A 20,250-nucleotide genomic window follows, 5' to 3' on the forward strand; every position below is an offset into this window, starting at 1 on the left:
GAAATCGTGGCTTAGTTCTAGCTGCTCAGAACAGTGAGACAAACCACTGGGAATGAGAGCAAAAAATCGGTCCTGTTCTGGCCTAACTAGAACTGTTGACCAGTAAGTTCCCTCAGTCCTTACTCTGACAAACTCCATCAATGGGAGTTTTGCTCAAGTAATATAACTAAGCAAAGACTTCTATATCTGGCACATTTTTTTTTCCTATGCATCACTATGCTTGAAAAAAGAGGCAATATTTTGGCATGATGGTTGTTTTTTCAAAGTAACTACTAGTAAAACTCCAAACTATTTCCTGTAGTTTCTGAAATATTCCCCAGTGACGATAAGCAAAGCCTTGCAATAGGAGGTATTGGTTCACTTGGGTGGTTCTCTTATGTCTCTCAATGCATATGAGGCCCAATAAATGCATTAACAGCTTATTAGGGCACAATATGTTTTGTTTTATTGCTTAATTTGAATACTGTTTAATGAATTCCATTATATTAACTTATTGATCTATAAAATGACTTTTCAGAGGTGCATTAGCACCTCACTGGCAGAAATATTTATTTGTGCTTTCTTTCAGAGAACTCTCCCATGCTTACTTTGCCATTCCTGTCCTCCTTAGAAGATGACTAATAGGCCCAAATTAAAAAAAAATGGCTTCTCATTTTGGATGTCTAAATTTTATGTGCATAGAGCCTACTTTACAGATCTCAGTAACTCTGAAAATCAGGCTCTTAGGCATCTAAAGTTGGGCATCTAGTAACTGAGGCAGCCAAAATTCGAGGCTACTTTTGAAAAGTTGGCCTTTAATCGTTGTTAGGAAGGTTCAAAATCTTTCTTAGAACACAAAGCTGTACGGGTGTAAGTGAGGGCAGCATTTGGCCCAGTAAGTCTTTACTTTAAAATTTTGGCAAATGATATTGTACTTTAGGAGATAAGCCTAGGTATATTTTTCTCTTGAATGTTTGCAAAAGTAGCCAATAGTTCTGAAGGAGCTATAACCAAGAAGAAAACTGTGTCTGTATTTTAATTAGCTGTGTAGAAACTAAACTTTAAGGACAAACAACAATGCATGGCCAGAACACATGCTTTGCTATAAATTGGTTCTTGATAAAAACCAAGGAGCTTTGTTTCATGATATAACTAAAACTGAATGGGAGTGGGAAAACTACCTCAGGAAGTCTAAACACAATGTAAATCATAGTCAGATTTTCCATACCTTTCTAGACACAGGAACTCCTAAAATATCAGACCAACATGATTATATGCTGAATGCTCTGTTTATAAGAGCTTGCAAATATATTTCCCAAAATATATCTGTAAACGGTATGTACACATTTTTAGCAAAAAAATCAAAAACTGTATGTGCTGTGAATGAGATTTCCTGAATGACTGCACCAAAGAGAAAATTAAACTAATTCTTGCTGCACAAAACACTCATGACTGCAATATGAATAAGAAAAGAGAAATTAGGCAGATATTAGATCTGTCCTGTTTCTGCTAAGTGGATTAGCTGGTTACAAACAAACAAAACAAACTCCTGTGTCAAATTTCAGTTACTAAAAAAAGCAAAGGAAAGAAAAAGACATAAGCATTTTTGCTGTTCATTGATAATGATTGGGACCGTGCTTTAAATATTATGGGCCAAATCTGGACCCTGTGTTATGAGGTATCCTGATCTCTTGATCCCACACATATAGCTGTGCACCAACCTGATTGATCCTAAGGATGTTCAAGCCAGTGTAGAAGTGAGCCATAGAGAATTGGCTCAAGGGGTGTGAAAATAAGGTGATGTGATGAACCTTTTGTGTAATGGCTGGAGAGTGTATATGTACGTTTTTTATTTAATTTCATTATGAGTTGAATCTTTCTTGCTATATGCACACAGATAAAACTACTGAATGGACACTCACATGAATGAGGACAGCAGGATCAAACTCTATAATTGTAATGGTGTCAATATGTATATGCCTATTTCCTATAGAAGTCTATGCTTGGCATTGGTGATTCCTTCATTGCTCTCCCTCACACGACTAAGATTCCCACAGTAGATCTGCCTCAGGAGAAGTTTAACTTGTACAACTTGTTTAACTTTTTGTTCTGTTTTCTAATTCTGTTTCCACATTACTTCTTAGATTGTAAATTCTCCGGGGCTGGGACTGTCTCTTTTATTCGTGTTAGCACAGTGAGGCCCTGGTCCATGACTGGAGCTCCTAGGAACTACTGTAATAATAAATAATAATACAGCTTGTTTTTTTAACTCTCACCCAGCATTCTCTCCTTCACACTTCTAACCATCTGCCTAACAAGTCACCTGACAAGTCATTTTGCACTGAATCATGTGTTTCTATTAATGCCACTTTCCTTTCATTTCTAAAGAAGAGGTGTAACCTAATATTTTCTGTATAAATGGTCCAGCTCAAAGCCTAATGAAATCAGTGGGAGACTTTCCATGAACTTCAGATCAGGCCCAAAGAACACAAAACACTCAGTACAATATAAATCATATGCAATTTACCAATAGAGCAATATTTTAGACTGAAATTTTTCACATCTGTTTGAGAAAATTATCATAAGAAAATGTTCCTTTTGTATGTTACAGATTTTAAATCAGTTATAACTACTGATAGCCATCAAGCTAACAATTACGTTCTACTATGAGACTACAAATTTAAATTGAAGTGTGTGGATGGCTGATCACTGACAAGAAAAAAAGCTCAAACCTTGCAATTTACACAATAGAGTTTGGGTCCCAGGAAACATGCCGCCCATCATGCATTCCATTTATAATTGCAACATCATCTTCTGCTAGTATAAAATCAAACACCTATGGGAATGCATATGTGGTTAATGTAATGGATACAGACACAAAGCTGGACATTATTTAAACCCAGATTTAATTTTGTAGCAGGCTTTTATATTTCCTCTGCCCTCAAAATGACTCCTTTTCTGTTTCACAGGAATAGAACTCTAGTAAAGCGTGGCTGAGAAGCTTTATTAGGCCCTTTCTTGTAACTGCTATTTACATTTAAACTTAGCTACGCTATTCCCCAGAAGGGGCAGGAAGATAACAAAAAGGTAACATGAAAGCTGCTTGTGACAGCACTCCATATGGCCATCAGGAAAGATATGTGAATAACCTGATTGCTATCCCTCTGCAAGCCTAAGCTCATCACTTCTCTGTCACATACAGACACTAGGTCCAGGGACTCGCAGCACCTCACCACAGAGAGTCCCTAAAAAGTATTGGTGCTTTAGTCCAGCCAGCAAACCAAAAGCTTTACATGGATTCCAAAGTACGTATATCCTGTCAGTACTCTTGGGGAGGAGGACATACATTGTGATCTACTAGCAAAGTGTGTCATCGCTTCAGAGCTGGACTTCCCCTATGGCCCACTCAGTGCTCACCAGAGCTCCGTCTCACTCCACACAAAGACAGAGTGGAATGAACTACTGCCAGACAAACTCCTCCCTCATCCTGCAATCTCTGGCTGCTGGAATGATCCCTTGTAGCCATAAACTCAATCCTCAGCCTACTTAAACTTAAATAGGGGACCCACCCTAGGACTGAAAATATGTACTGCTGGCTTAAGGCTGTCTTTGCTTCTTTCTCATTCCACTGTGCAGAACGTGGATCAGTCATGGTTAGTGGGGCCTAGGCCAAAATGTGGAGTGAATGAAGAGACAAAAAAATAAGAAAAACAAAAGCAAGACAGTTGTAGTAAATTACATTTAAAAATTACTTAATAGAAAGTTAAATGTCAAAATGTGACAAAGTGGTGCATGTGACTAATTTATATGTAACATACCTAGTGTTCGCAAAAAGAAAAGGAGTACTTGTGGCACCTTAGAGACTAACAAATTTATTAGAGCATAAGCTTTCGTGAGCTACAGCTCACTTCATCGGATGCTGTAGCTCACGAAAGCTTATGCTCTAATAAATTTGTTAGTCTCTAAGGTGCCACAAGTACTCCTTTTCTTTTTGCGAATACAGACTAACACGGCTGCTACTCTGAAACATACCTAGTGTTGTGACTGAAGGGCAATTGATTCCCTTGCTCTGGTAAAGTTCATCCTCTTTTCTGCTAACCAGTCTCTGCCAGAGAGATCTTTAGGAGCAAGGCTAAAATTTATTTCTGAAAACTTCTAGCTTTTGTAAAGCACCAGCTGACACACATTATTAAAAATGGTTCCTGGGAGAGGACAGATGGAAGGACTTCAGCCCACAATTTATGTGCTGAAACACTGACATGAAGAAAAAGGAAGAATCAATTACAAGACATAATTCTGTATAAAACAAACACTGGATGTCACAAGCTGAGATGATGTCAGTCCCCCTTTGGTTCCAACACCACCTGCTCTGTGCTGGGACCTCCTGCAGAGAGATTGGGAGGGCGGGTGTGGGAGGGAGGCAGCTATGCCAGCTCTGCAGCTTCCACACACACGGTTTCCTGAACCTGGGATATCCCTAAGACAGCCTTTGCAGCCCCCTTTGCACTGGTCAAAGGTGGGTCTCAGTACTACAGTAAAATCCTCCCACTGTCTTCCTATGTGCCTAGCACAATGGGGCACTGATCCTGGTTGGAGCCTTTGGGTGCTACCATAAACCTAATAATAAATACAAATAAATAATAATGAAAACAAAACTCAAAACTTTGTTAATCCTTGATCAAATTGTTTAGATGCAGTGGGTCATCAGACTGTGTTTTATACATAATTATGACTTCCAATTGATTTCTTACATTTGTGCACATCAGAGAGCTGATTTTTCCACTGTCTTACAACAATTTTATGTTGCAGTAGTTGAACTGATTTTAATGGAATTGCACTAGTATAAGATTGGTATAGCACAGTAGAGAGTCAGACCCAAAACATTTTATCTAAAATAATTTGGACATTAGTCATATGAAGCCAGTAAACCAGAACTTACCTCACAGTTTTCCCGTATCCTTTCTATTTTTGTAGATTTTGGAATAGTGACAATCCCATTCTGAAAAATGTAATCATTTTCATAATTAAGAATAAAAGTTATTTAAAACACAAACAGAATCAATTTTCAAAACATCTCTTGGAGCAATAGTTGAACCTAAATTTCCTTCTCAGGTTTTGATTCTACTATTCAACTTCACTGGAATTTCTGTGCAGCACTATTTATAATCACAGTTACATACACTATATACAATTCTAACACACTTCACACCGTTTTCTGTTCAGTATCAAACATTTATTCATATTCACTGGTTAGTGCTATATGTTGAGAGAAAGGAAGAGAATGATTAAACTCACTGACTGTTGCATTTATATTGGAAAAATAACTCTTTTCATTTGTATTTCCTTTTACTTTGCTGAAACCAAAGATTATTTCCATGGTAAAGATACTGTCATGGACAGCCTAGTGTATTCCCACTACCCAGTATAAGCATTTCGTTCATGGGATGACAGCAGCAGAAGATCAGAGGTAAAAATCACAATTTTCTGTATATTTTTTGGTTTGATGCACAACAAATATATTATCTGAACAGAACTATTCCTTTACAAAAAGAAAAGGAGCACTTGTGGCATCTTAGAAACTAACAAATGTAATGAAGTTGATAGATTTCCACTCCATACGGCTAAATTCAGTGCCTTGCATAATGACAGGTTTCAGAGTAGCAGCCGTGTTAGTCTGTATTCGCAAAAAGAAAAGTACTCCTTTTCTTTTTGCAAATACAGACTAACATGGCTGCTACTCTATTCCTTTACAGTTACCTCTCTAAGTAGGCACCATTATCTTGCTGCCCTCTCTTACCTGTATGCTCCAACGTATACAGATCTGTGCAGGGGTTTTGCCATATTTCTTTGCCAGCTGAATTATATTAGGATGAGTAAGAGCTTCGCCTTTGGCTAATGGGCAGTAGCCTTCAAAAACAATGTTTCTACTTCTACAATAATCCACCAGCTCTTGGGGCCTTTGGAAAGGGTGATATTCAACCTTTGATAAGTAAGCAGAAAATAAAAACTTTGATTAGAATGTATTTAAAAGACAGTTTTCTCTTTGATAGTAAAAATATGATTGACCTTTCTTTTTTTTTTAAAATATAATAGAATGACCATAAGTGGAACCACAGTACTGCTGTAAGATGTATATATAGCCTTCCATCATCTTTAGAAGACAGTAAGAGGGCATTAATGCACAAACCCACTACATTAACTTACACAGCAATTTTCTTGAATATATTAAGACCCTTTCTCTGGTGACCATGCCATGTAAAGCAGCTGCTTCCCCATGCTGCAACTGGAGTTGCACTCCTGTTCACATGGAACTGATATTGCACAGTATTCCTGTGGAGGCGTACAAATGGTAACACAGAAGGGAAGAGCCCCAGATCTAGGCATATGTAGTGGTGACTTAAAGCCCCTTTTGCTTTCCCCCATTCCACCTCCTTGCCTCATTTCCACACTTTTAATCCTCTTTTTAATGACACACAACTGAGGGGAGCATAAAAGTCTCTGACCAAAAGTGAATACCTAGTACCATGGCTTGGAATGTCAGAGTAAATGCAATGAGCAATGAAATTGCTGGTGCATAGGAAAACCCTATATTATACGTTAATGGGGTGTCAGAGAGAGAAGGTGGTGGATAACAAGGAGAAGTGCTGAGACTAGGTTTTCAGGGTGCCCAGCCCGGGGATAAAGATTGCCAATAACCCGTAAGTGGCTGGTGAAGAGAGGAAGTAGCTGAGAGACAGTGGTATAAAGGAAGGGGAGGATGAAGGGTTAAGGAAAGAGAAGAAACACTTGGATAAACAATCAAACATTTTGCTGCCCACCTAGCCAAACTGAACGTTTGAAGGTTCATCCCTATAAAGTTCATCTTTGAAAAGTCATGGAAGACAGGAGAGATTCCAGAGGACTGGAAAAGGGCAATATAGTGCCCATCTCTAAAAAGGGAAATAAGGACAAACCAAGGAATTACAGACCAATCAGCTTAACTTCACTACCTGGAAAGATAATGGAGCAAATAATTAAGCAATCAATTTGCAAACCTTCTATTACCTATTACCTAGAAGGTAATAAGGTGATAAATAACAGTCAGCATGGATTTGTCAAGAACAAATCGTGTCAAACCAACCTAATAGCTTTCTTTGACAAGGTAACAAGTCTTGTGGATAGGGGGCACCACTAGATGTGGTATATCTTGACTTTAGTAAGGCTTTTGATACTGTCTTGCTTGACCTTCTCATAAACAAACTAGGGAAATATATCCTAGATGAGATGGAGCTACTGAAAGGTGGGTGGGTAACTGGTTGGAAAACCGTTCCCACAGAGTAGTTATCAGTGGTTCACAATCAAGCTGAAAGGGCATATTGAGTGGGGTCCTGTAGCAATTGGTCCTGGGTTCAGTTCTGATCAATATCTTCATAAATGATTTGGATAATGGCATACAGAATACACTTATAAACCTTGCAGATGATACCAAGGTATGTGGGGTTGCAAGTGCTTTGGAGGATAGGATTAAAATTCAAAATGATCTGGAAAACTGGAGAAATGGTCTAAAGTAAATAGGATGAAATTCAATAAGGACAAATGCCAAGTATTCCACTTAGGAAGGAACAATCAGCTGCACACATACAAAATGGGAAATGATTCACTGGGAAGGAGGACTGCAGAAAGGAATCTGGGGGTTCTGGTGGATCGCAAGCTTAATATGAGTCAACATTGTAACACTGTTGCAAAAAAAGCAAACATCATTCTGGGATGCATTAGCAGGACTGTTGTAATCAAGACAAAATGTAATTCTTCCGCTCTACTCTGTGGTGATTAGGCCTCAAATGGAGTATTGTGTCCAGTTCAGGGTGCCATATTTCAGGAAAGATGTGGACAATTCTGGAGAAAATCCAAAGAGCAAGAAAAATGATTAAAGGTCTAGAAATCATGATCTATGAGGGAAGATTTTTAAAAAATGGGTTTATTTAGTCTGGAGAAGGGAAGACTGTATGTTTCAAATACATAAAAGATTGTTACAAAGAGGAGGGAGAAAAATTGTTGTCCTTAACGTCTGAGGATAACATCATAAGAAGCAATGGGCTTAAATTGCAGCAAGGGTGGTTTAGGTTTGACATTAGGAAAAACTTCCTAACTGTCAGGGTGGTTAAGCACTGGAATAAATTGCCATAGGAGGTAGTGAAATCTCCATTGTTGGCGATTTTTAAGAGTAGGGTTAAACAAATGCATGTCAGGGATGGTCTAGATAATACTTAGTCCTGCCATGAGTACAGGGGAACAAGATGACTTCTCGAGGTCCCTTCCAGTCCTATGATTCTATAACAAATGTTATTTTGAAAAACAATTCACAACTAATGAATTGTAAAAAAAATCAAACCAAACTAAAAATACCTCCCTGTGCATTCATATCAAATTGAGTATAGTTTTCCCTTACACAGCCACTATATAATCATGTGTCATGACTTCAAATCAAACAGCCGTCACTGTTGTTCCAATGATCTAGCTCTTCCGTATTTTGAGAAAAAATATTGTTTAGAACAATTACATCAACATGTGGAATCTGGAAAAATTCTTCCACCATAAGAAGGACAAATTAACATTTCCTGTTTCTCATCTTTAGTACATATTGTCTTTTCAGACAACAATAGGCTGGCATTTGTTCAATACATGCTAAGAAAAACCCTGCCCCTTGAAGGCTGGGCTGAGACAGCCTAAAAATGCTATGATCTAAATTACAGTGCGGACTGTGGACAAGGTTCAAACAACAGACACATCCATTTCTTCAATCTTTGATGTTTCTTAACCTTTGAGTGGCTTTTGTATTTAATGTTTATATTTATATGGCCAGTGTTTTATACGTTGGCTTACACCTGAACAGACTAGAAAAATATTTCCATTGTTTGTTACACAGAATGTGACAAGAAAAAGAATGAGCCAGCAGTTCCTTGCAAAATACTGTTTAACACAATCCACAGCAAATCTACCATTTTTGTTATTTATCAGACAGCACTACACTAAAAACATTTAGAGAGGCAATAAATGCTCACTTGAGGGGTAGGAATGATTTTATACTAATTATTAAACACTTATTAACTCTACTGCAGTGTCTCACAAAAAGTACTCCTAGTCGGTGAAATGATAAAACCTTCAGATGCAGTATTCTAAGGATGCATTATTTAATTACAGGAAAGAATTTTCTGTAGTATCTGGTTGGTGAATCTTGCCCATATGCTCAGAGTTTAGCTGATCGCCATATTTGGGGTCGGGAAGGAATTTTCCTGCAGGGCAGATTGGAAGAGGCCCTGGAGGTTTTTCGCCTTCCTCTGTAGCATGGGGCACGGGTCACTTGAGGGAGGATTCTCTGCTCCTTGAAGTCTTTAAACTATGATTTGAGGACTTCAATAGCTTAGACATAGGTGAGGTTTTTCGTAGGAGTGGGTGGGTGAGATTCTGTGGCCTGCGTTGTGCAGGAGGTCGGACTAGATGATCAGAATGGTCCCTTCTGACCTTGGTATCTATGAATCTATGAATTAATAACACTGTAGTAAAATTAAATGAAAGTAGGAATTGGATATTTAAGTTAGATTCCTACTCGGTAAGTGTAATCAATATAATATGTTACAAGAAATTAAATAAAAAAGTGACTAATTTTCTAATTCAGGACCAAATTCTACTCCCAGTTACACTAGAATAAATCTGGAATAACTCTTGGCTTCAGATGATGTAGTCCATATTTAAATCAATAAAATTGCAAGCAGAATCAGTCCCTTAGTCTTTTAAGGCTTCAGAGTTACACAGTTCAAGGTTATTTCACAATTATTTAGAACAAGTATGGCATGCTGATATGTCACCCACCAACTTGAAGAACTGGATACAGAGCTAATGTTGCCTTTCTTCTGGAGACAATGAACACCGTATCATCCATTGATTAGAGAATCCCAGACGTCATGAGCTGAGTTCTGGGAATTTGTGATATTCAGCTGCATGGCTGGCTAGAGCAGGTAATTTCTTTACAATTTTTTTTTAATATTCAGCCCTAAGCATTTTTTTCTTTTCAAACATTTATGGATGATTTTTTTGGTGCTACTGACACCAAAAAAAGTGAGGGACAAATAAGCTTTGGCTAGAGGAGGCACAGGGAGAGTGACCACTGTGTAAGCTTCTCCTCTACTAATAACTCCTATTTCCTGACCTGCAATACCCCTGCTACTCTAGTCCTAGAGCTTTCTCAGGCGAAGAGTACCAATCATATGTTGATGGAGCCAGTCCTGCTGTTCTTTGGCACTGCTCTTTACTGAGACCTTGGATTTGTGTGTGGCAGGGATTTAATAAAGGAGCTTGCAACTGAATGAAATCCTCCACCGTTGCTATTAGTTAAATCACCAGGGAACCCAAAGTCAGCATGGTTTTTGTATAAGCCATACTGTCACGGGGAGGGGATCCTGGAGCTTCATAGATAGCTCCTGTCTCTATGGATCCAGAGAGTCGATTCCCCATATATATCTCAGACTGCAAGATGCAGAGAGGCTTTGCCTCCTTCTCAACTCTATTCTACCTGTGTGGGGCAGCTGCCCCACCACAACTGGTTTTACATATTTCTTAGTTGTCAAGGACCAAATTCTGCCACCCTTATTCACCTTTGTAGTCCATTGAAATGAATGCGAGTACAACTTGCACAACATGAGGAAGGATAGCAGAATCTAGCCCATCCTGGGGAATACCAGTGGAAAGAGTAAAGAGTTTCAAACCAAAAGAATCTTTAAAATGTGACAACTGTATACTGTCGTCAGGATTTTCAGTGTTGCCTAAGGGAGTTAGGTCTCTATTTTTTAAAAAGCAGTACATAAATGTGCCAGTACATCCTCAAGTATCTTGTTGCTATGATGGTGATTTGATACTCAGTATCTAGTTGAAGGTTGTTTATTTGCAAACTATCATCATCTAAAATCGAGCCATTGGCCACAACATCAGTCACAAACAGGTCTGGTAAGAAGACAACTGACCATGTGGGGAAATTATTTTAAAGTTGTGTTTTTTTCTTTTTAGTTTGTTTTGTTTTTTTCTGGTATAACATTAATTTTGACATTTGGATTTGTTGAAAGGGACTGGAGAAATCATGTTTTTTGGGTGATGGGGTTTACTCTAAAACAGATGTCTTAAATATATTGCATACACACTCACCTGATTAACATGTGGGGTTATCTTACAATCTTCCTCAAGTTGCTCCAAATGATTAATGAGAAAATTGCTGACACCAATAGACCGACATATACCTAACAAAAGGAAAACGAAATAAAGTAAGGCATTGTACAGTACTCTAGAAGAGGAAAAAGTGCTCTAAGTTTGGGGAGGTGGGGAACAACTTGAGAATATAGCTTCTGAGGGGACAAAATGATTATATACTAACATCTGCATAACAGAATACTGCAGAGAGTGACGGACAAACCAATATTGAAATCCAGTTTGACAGCATTATCTGAAAGCATGGTACTATCATAGTTCTATTACAAAAGTGTTTTATAATCTAAACACACAGGAGGCTCCCCAGTGTATAAAAACTCCAGGCTAAATTCTGGGAAACGCTAATGTAGTATAAGCAAACAACAATTGGACTTCACCAGAATGAAAGGAAGGAAATGGTGTTCTTAGCAGCTTGCCAAAACTAAAGAAAAGCGGAACATTTGTAGAAGACTAAAAGGTAATGAGTAATAAAACACAAGGACACACAGTCTAAACGAACTGCCCACTACTTATATTTAAGGTAGGTTGATACTGTGACAAACGTTTATATGAAATTCTGTATAAAAAAACTACACTTAAAAATGAAATGTATGAAAAAGTGAGGAAACTCAGAGGATCGAGAGAGTATCTGCATTAACACTGGATTTCTTGGCTTCTGTTAGTGTACATTTAAAATATATTAACAGAATTTAAAACGAGTGTGTGTGTGTGCAAATTCAGTGCTGACTTACAACCCTGGGGAGTCAAATGTCCTCTTTTACCAAGGAAATGGCATAGCACACTTCCTAACACTACCATGCAACAACCCTGACCAGTCTTGGGGGGGCCTGACCGGTCCTGGGGAGGAAGGGGTCAGTCCTTGGTGTCTCTGTTGAGACTGTTAATATAGGATGTCAATTGCGGTGATGGTTTTTGTGATGTAGACTGGGCTAAAACCACCAGACGCCTTTCAAACAGGTCACTGATTAGCATGGTGGATTTAATTTAAATCAAATTGACTTAAATAATTCTTTAAATCACTAGTCAGAAAGACAATTTAATCATGGATTTCTACATAAAAGTGCATTCTTGTTGGTTGTTATAACATTAATACATATTCTTCAAAATTCAGAGATAGATGTAGGTTTCATTTTTAGAAGGTACACACTATACATTTTTAAAGTGATTTATTTTGAAAACTTGTCAGATTAGTTTTACAACTATATCAGAAAATGAATGATTGTTTGGTTATTTCATTTACCAAAGGTAATTGAAGCAGATATTTATGAATTTATAATCCCTATTCCATGATGAGATATCTTTGAGTTATAATGTATCTTAATTAAACTATCTTTAGATAAAATTATTTTTGAGGAAAAACCCTATAAAAATATGATTTAAATAAAAAAATCCAATTTTCATAAAAAAGTCCAATTTTTAAAAAATTAAAAAAAAACATTGATTTTTATCCACCCTGCTGGTTCGCCATCAGGTGTTAACACTTTCACTCTTTACTGACCCTAGCGGATTAGAGTTGGCAACCTTAGAGCTGAAAGTTTCTATGAACCTGTTACCAATCTCCTGAGCCTTCCAGTTCTTCTAATGTTTGCCTTTCTCTTTTCACATTCGTGTGAATTTGGAATTTATGAAATGAACTTCTTTAACCCTTTAGGGCTAGGTCAGTAATGACTAAAAGTAATTACTATCTGTCAGCTCTTTAATGGGGTTGCTGAAGTGAACTGCATTCAGTTCTTTATAGACTGGGATTTATATAACAAAATACATCACCACAACTAGCTTCTTCACTGGTAGTTGGAGAGACCAAGTACTGAATGTGTGGAGAGTGTTTTCCTTTCACCTCCAAGTTTGTGTGATGGCTGTTGAAATCTCCGACGTAGATAGCTGGGTGTGGCAGGCTTGGTAGAACCTTTTGGTTCCAGCTGACTCTTAGAGGCTTGTAAACATTTGCTAGCCAGAAACAACCAAACTGGATGGTGTCACAGAATTCAGCAGACATCAGCTGAATGGCATCTGCAATATCGGATTGAATGTAGGTGGCTCGGCTGTACTTCTGATACTGTAACGTCTGGCTTCGGCAGTTGCTAGGTGTGTCTCTCACAAGCAAATGGTGTTGATAATATGTTGATGAGCAAGAATGCCAAGTAAATCACGCTTGGCAACCAACAAACCCTCCACATTAAGTTGTAACACACGTAGAGCTGGACCAACGACACAGAAGTCACCGGGCTGCACGTTGGATTTCTCGGTGACGATAGTGCTGGGATTCGTTGAGCTGGTGCTCGCAGAATTCGGCTCACTGGTTGGATCATTAACTTCCCCGACTGCTGTCAGGTACTGGTGGGTGGTGTGACGAGGACGCTGATCCACTGCCTGTTCGTGAAAGTATCACGGGTCCTGCTACCTTGGGTCACAGGCATTGTTGAACTGTTCCTCCACGATAGGCAGTTCAGAATCCATATGGGGGAGAAGACAAGTGCTTGGAGATGACAGAGCAATGGGTTACCCCAGGGCTTTGTGCTTTCTCCAGCCCTGTTCAACTTTTACATCAATGACTGGCCAACAACGGAGTCACGAAAGTTCATTTATGCAGATGGCATCTGTTGCAGTACCCTGATCCAGATATTTCACAAGCTTGATGTCACCTTAAACCGAGACAAGACAAAGTTAGCTGACTACTGTAAGACTTGGCACCTCTAGCCAAGCATCATAAAAACAGTCTCCAGTTTGTTCCATCTTCATCGCACCAGTACAGCCCGAGAACTGTTTATCTGAATGGTCAGAAGGTGAAGCATAAAGTAGAACTGGTCTATCTAGGTGTGACCTTAGACCGCACACTGAGTTACCATGCTCACCTGAAGAAGACAGCAGCTAAAGTTAAGACATGTAATAATCTTCTTAGCAAACTGGCTGGTTTGTCATGGTGTGTTCGTGCTCCAACTTTGCAGACCTCAGCTCTTGCCACCTCATATTTGGTTACGTAGTACTGTGCACCAGTTTGGAGTCAATCGTCACACACCAAACTGGTGGATACGCAGTTACATGTTGCCATGCATATCATCTCTGGCACCCTGCGTCCGACTCCACTCCCATGGCTTCCAGTTCTGAGCAATACTGTTCCTCCTCATACCAGACGAGAGTTACTGGAGAAAATATGTGCCAGCTCAAGCCTGCTGCTGCACAGTGACCCTTTTAAACCACCAGCAGCATGTTTGCTGTCACGTTGCCCATTATGGTCTCATCTGCCACGCCAGGATGTTAGGGTGGAAACACTCTGGTGAGAGGAATGGATATCTGCTATAATCCCCAACCAGTCCCTAATTGCCGACCCCACAATTTGTCCGCCTAGTTTTGACCTGCCCCATCATCAGTGGTCCCTGTTGAACAGGTTCTGGACCGGGCATGGTCTCTGTGCAGCCAACCAGTACCGCTGGAGCCTTCATGACAGCCCTTTGTGCAGCTGCAGCACAACACCGACTATGACGCACATTGTTGATGAATGCCTACTAGGTTCAGTGGTGGCCTAGAAGAACTGCATCATGCCACTGAAGATGCCATCGCTTGAGTAGACGACTATGCACACACTAAATAAATAATCTCCGAGTCAGGCACATTACTGGGATCACACTGCCATTACCCGGATGGGCCTGCCCTGTGAATAAACAAAGGACTCCAATCACTACTTCTGTTAAACCAGCATCTCTTCTGAGCACTATCTTCATTTCAAAAGAAGAAAGAAAAGAAAACAAAAGCTATTCTGGTCTCTCCAGAAAATACTTCATCAGGCAATTTCACACAACTGAAATTAAGGTAATTACTGACGAATGGCCTGATTTTCAGCCACTCCTTGCTTGGAGCTGCCATTGTCTTGACTTCAGTGGGAGTTGTGCATGTGGAACAGCCATGGAATTGAGCCCCACAGAGGTATACTTGCCACTCAGTACACATATATAGCTGTCATTAATACTAATGGGATTCAGGAATACATTAAGGGAAGAATTTACCTTGATTTAGAATTTAAAATAAAGTTAATGGAAATGTGTGAGGAAATTTTGCTACGTAGCTATCTCATTTTACACACACACACACACACACACACACACACACACACACACACACACACACACACACACACACACACACACACACACACACACACACACACACACACACCATTTTAAATACCAAAAAATCATAATCCACTAGCAGAGTAAAAGTCTGACTGATTTTGAATTACATGACTACAATAAATTATCCAGAATTAGTATATCCATTACTTAATTATGTTAAAGCAAATCCAATTACATACTACTATGCTGAAATTTTGTAAATCAAGTTACATTATGATGCTAATTTGTATATCCCTGTAAACCCCTGTAAAATGGGCTATGTAGTGGAAATGCTGATCCTTCTTTAACCATACACAAACTCTGCCATTATGTAGCTTTTACATATTCAAGTAGGACAAGTGGATACACTGTAAAGCAGTAAAACCTTGTACCATCATTTTTTCTAACATGGCTTTTGTTTTCAACTAGACTGCTAGATAGCTCTCATTTAGAGAAATGATCATCTTCTCAAGATGTGTAACATTAATTAGGTTATGACCCACACCACAGCAGTTTGCATAATTTGTATTTAATCTGCCAGAAGGGGTCAATCCCTAGCTTTAGTCCTCTGGTGACAAACAATCCTGCAGCATCAATACCAATAAATCATTATGCCAAAGAAGTCTGAAAAATTTTTTCAGTTTAAACACAAAGGGAACACCAAAATATTATACGCTATTGTTGTCTGTGAAGGATTTAAAAACCTTTCTTTTGTGGTTTCTCTTTTGCAAATGAAAGCATTTATTTGAAGCTATAGTACAATGAAACTTAGTATCATAGAAACCAAATATGAAAAAGACTTGTGAGATCCTCTAGTCCACCCCAAGAACAAGCTCCCAGGATGTCCTGGTGTATATTTCCAAGTGTTTTGTCCACTCTGGTTTCAAATATCTCAAGCAATAAGAATTCTACAACTTCCCTTGGAAGGTTGTCCCAGTCTCATCAACTTCACTGCTAGAGAGATTTTTCTAGATCTTCTCAGTTTGATTAAGCTTTGCCCTTAGTTACACTTGACTAGCCCCACTGAAGTCAACAGGGTTGCACAAGTATATTTAAGAGGCAGAATTTAACCTTTTCAGTGAAATGTCTCAAGGTGGGCAACAGAGCTGGTCAAAACGTTTCTGATGGAAACCTCTGATTAAATCAAAAAGCTTGGTGGAAACATATCACTTTCATGAGAATTGTTGACAGGAAATTATTGAAATGCTTCATTTCAATAAGAGCAAAATGTATTGTTTCACTATACTCAGAATGTTTTGTTTTAACTTTTATGTTTTATATATATAATGAAAGTCAAAATATTTACATTATTATATTATAAATCATAACAAAAATCAAAACAATGAGGTGAAAAACAATCTGATATCAAACAAAGTTCTATTATAAAAATTAAACATCTGAAAAAGGTATTTCAATGTTTCTGAAACAAAATATTTCAGAATTTGTGCTTAGTGGTTAATTTCTAAATGGTGACTTTTTGTTCCGATTCAAAATGAAAAAAAATCTCAAAATATTGGAATTTCCCATGGAATAGAAATTCCAAGTTTTGACTAGCTTGAGTAGGCAATCAGCATGGGAATCTGGCTCAGAGAAGACAGCAGTTGTACCAGCCCATCAATGGCTCAAATCCTGCAAAGACTTACGCAATATCTTATATAAAGTTACTCACATGCTTTAGTCTTTGTAGGATCAGGTCCTAACCATGAAGGATCAGGTGGAAAATGATGGACTGAAAATCAAGGGGTGGTCAATTCATGGTCTGAGAGATCACTGGTTGGGGCTACGTGTACCCGGAAGAGATGGGAAGGTACCACCTCAATGCAAGAAACACAAAAGAAACTAGTGAGAAGCTAAGGTGTTTGACGTACATTAATTCTTTCAGTTCCTCAAAATGTACAGAGCCAGATCATAGGCCTTTCTTCCAGCTGGTATACATTGCTAGGGGATGTCCTGCAGGTGGAGCTGGGGATTCTGTTGGAATAGAGGAATATCCAGATAATTTTGCTGGCTCTATAGCACCTGTCCCTATATTGGCATAATGGAAACGTCACAGTAGAGTATGCGGAAGAGGAGTAGGGGAATGGGCAGAGCCAGAGTCCATTTGGTTCCAGCCACCCTTTGCTAGTAGAGACAGGAAGGTGGCTTAGGACTTGTCTATGCTTAACAAACTACAACAGCACAGCTGCACCGCTGCTGCAGAGCTTAAGTGTAGACACTACCCATGCCAATGGGAGGGATTCTCCCATTGGTCAAGTAATCCAGGTCCCCAAGTGGTGGTAACTAAGTTGATGGAAATATTCTTTGGTCGACCTAGCACTGTCTATACAGGGACTTAAGTCTGCTTAACCATACTGCTCAGGATTGTGGACTTTTTCACACCCCTGAGTGATGTAGTTCTAGTGTTGACCAGGCCTTCGATAAATGTAGCTGAGAACGGAGGCCATATTAAAAAAACAGACAAAATCCCACTTCAAATAAATGTATTTTCCAATAATTATACATCACTAAGGTTCAAACATTATGTATCTATGTTTAATCTCAACCCATTTAAAAGTGCATGGTAAAGCTTTTCATTGTTTAAAATGAACATATGCTTCCATCTCTACAAAACAGAATCAATGTCAGCAGTCCAGCATTCATGAACAACACCTACAGTAAAAGAGCAATCTGTGCATGCAGTGGAGAGGGGGAAATATTGTCAAGGACACAGCTTGTAGCTGCAAGTTTCCAAAGGGCTGCTCTACAATAACAGTGAATTACACAGGAAAAGAGGCTTTTCATATAATGGGGCCAAATCCTATGGTCTTTACTCAGGCAAAATGCCCACTGATTTCAAAGGGAGTTTTGTGTGAGTAAGGACCAAGGAAAAAACTAAGTAAAAAATGTGTGTAAATCATGTTCCTACATGAATATATCTGCACTGGGACCAGTGATCTACTCTCAGGCCTTATTTAGATTGGGGAAAAGATGCTTTTTTCAGTCTAGTTACCATCTTAACTTGATTGAAAATCCCACTTGAAACCAATTTAGCACCATGTTAGTAGTTGGAGTTAAAACCTAGGTTTCCCTGTAGCCTTCAGCTTTACCAGTTTAGCATGTCCTAAAGTACAATTGCTTTGTTCTGAGTAGAGTTTTAGAAAATGCTACGTAGGTCCAGTTATATAGCACAATCTAAACACAAACCTTTACACTGTGTTGACAAAGCCACAGAATTTACGCTCCAGTAGGGGAAGGACTAGCTCACATGTTAAGCAGATTTTGGGAATCCACCAGGGACCCTGGTTCATCTGCATAGAAGCTCTATGATTCCCCATTAGTTTTGGGCTCACCGGAGTCGTTCCCCCTTCTTTGGCAACATGGCTTCAATGGCCTAAAGGAAAATGTAACAGTAATGCCTCTTGTACACATATTTAAAAGTGACTAATAAATGTACAATGGAGAAATGAAAATATTTATCCCGCCTTGAAAAGTGGTCAAGAAATGTTATAAAAGCAGTTACAAAACATACTGGCCTTCATAATGATGACTGATGATAATGAAAAATTAATGCTAATGAATACTTTACTCACCCATCAGGAAAAAAATTCCTTACCCCAAGCAAATGTGCGGAGTAATCTTGCTGGATTGTATTAGTCCCATCTGCCATGAGGTAATACATCAAGCTAACAGACTGGCTACATAATGTTAATATTAAGCTTAACACACTTTACCTGACAGCCTAAAAAGCTGATAAAGTGTTTTCCTTTACTTAGCAGAAAACCGTTTGAGGAAAAACGTCTTACAAGATCAAAACTTTACAGAGCAAGATGGACACTGTTAATCTTACCACAATAATCTATAAATACGCTGTTTTGGCACAATAGCATTGTTTTAGTACAATAGAGTGCCTTATCTTTCTTAAACACTGCTATAGGTTTTTATCAGACTCTTGAAACCTTTTGTTATATTAACTGTACAAGGTTTGATCAAAATGTTTTTGAAAGCACATATTCAATATATTGTGACAGAACTAGATGCTACTTTTGTGGTGCCAAGTCCCCTATGTGCTTTAGCCTGTCAGAAAAGGTCAGGAGTCCACTCCATGTGGAATGGTACCCATTCCATTATGTTGCCTCTGGCTAATGCCACAGAATAAAAACACAAATGGATTCACTTTTCACATGAGACCAACTGCAGTAAGTGTGCTTTTATTAAAGAAGGATACACAGGCTGGAAGGCTCAAATTCTGTGTTCCTTACTCACATGAAGAGCCTATTGAAGTCAATGAGACTACTCACAGAAAGCATTCTGAGTTTGGACCAAAGGGGCAACAAAACTCTAGGGTATGTTTAGGGGAAGCCTCTGTTGAGTAACTCTCCCCACAGAGACAACTTCCCTTCTGCTCCTACTTGTAGTTGTCATTCCCTCCTCCATGAAATACACTGATCACCCTATGAAAGAGAAACAGACATAAACACACCGCCATGAGAGACATGTTCCCTCCACATGCTTCCCTGAATCTGTGAAACACCCAACAGCTCATGTGAAATGCCCAGGCCCCCAACTCAGACTCAATGAGACAACTTCTCATGAATAAAGTTCCTTGTCTTACACCCATCTTCTCATGCATGCTCCTCTCCCTGTGAATCATAAGGAAAAACCCTTTTAACCTGAGACCCCAGTGAAGAAATAGAAACTGAGGAGAAACTCCCATGTCCTGACTTTTCCTTGACACCAGTGAAATGGGACATCTCCCAGTCTGATCAAGTTCCACCCAATCCTCATGGAAAAGCAGAAGTTATGGGGAGGTGGGGTGGAGCCTCTTCCAGTATGATCCTGCTTGTCCTCTGATAAGTAGCAACAAATCCTTTTGCAGCTATTAGATCAGGGCTACACAAAACAGACATTAAAGCTACCAGATCTCATCTCATATCCATGTGGCTTCCCCAGC

At 39.0% G+C, this 20,250-nt stretch overlaps 1 protein-coding gene across 1 annotated transcript in view; it reads right to left on the bottom strand.

Moving 5' to 3' along the window:
- LOC119860414 (uncharacterized oxidoreductase YtbE-like) overlaps positions 1-20,250 on the bottom strand; it is a 58,169-nt gene that overhangs the window by 13,550 nt on the left and 24,369 nt on the right. Inside the window, exons 4-6 of the mRNA XM_043490764.1 lie at positions 11,155-11,246; positions 5,777-5,959; positions 4,919-4,978 (exon numbers count right to left, since the gene is read on the bottom strand). Of these exons, the coding sequence (XP_043346699.1) occupies positions 4,919-4,978; positions 5,777-5,959; positions 11,155-11,246 (335 nt within the window). The remainder of the gene's footprint in view (positions 1-4,918; positions 4,979-5,776; positions 5,960-11,154; positions 11,247-20,250) is intronic.

Source organism: Dermochelys coriacea, chromosome 8, assembly GCF_009764565.3.
Source record: "Dermochelys coriacea isolate rDerCor1 chromosome 8, rDerCor1.pri.v4, whole genome shotgun sequence".
Classification (NCBI taxonomy): Eukaryota; Metazoa; Chordata; order Testudines; family Dermochelyidae; genus Dermochelys; species Dermochelys coriacea.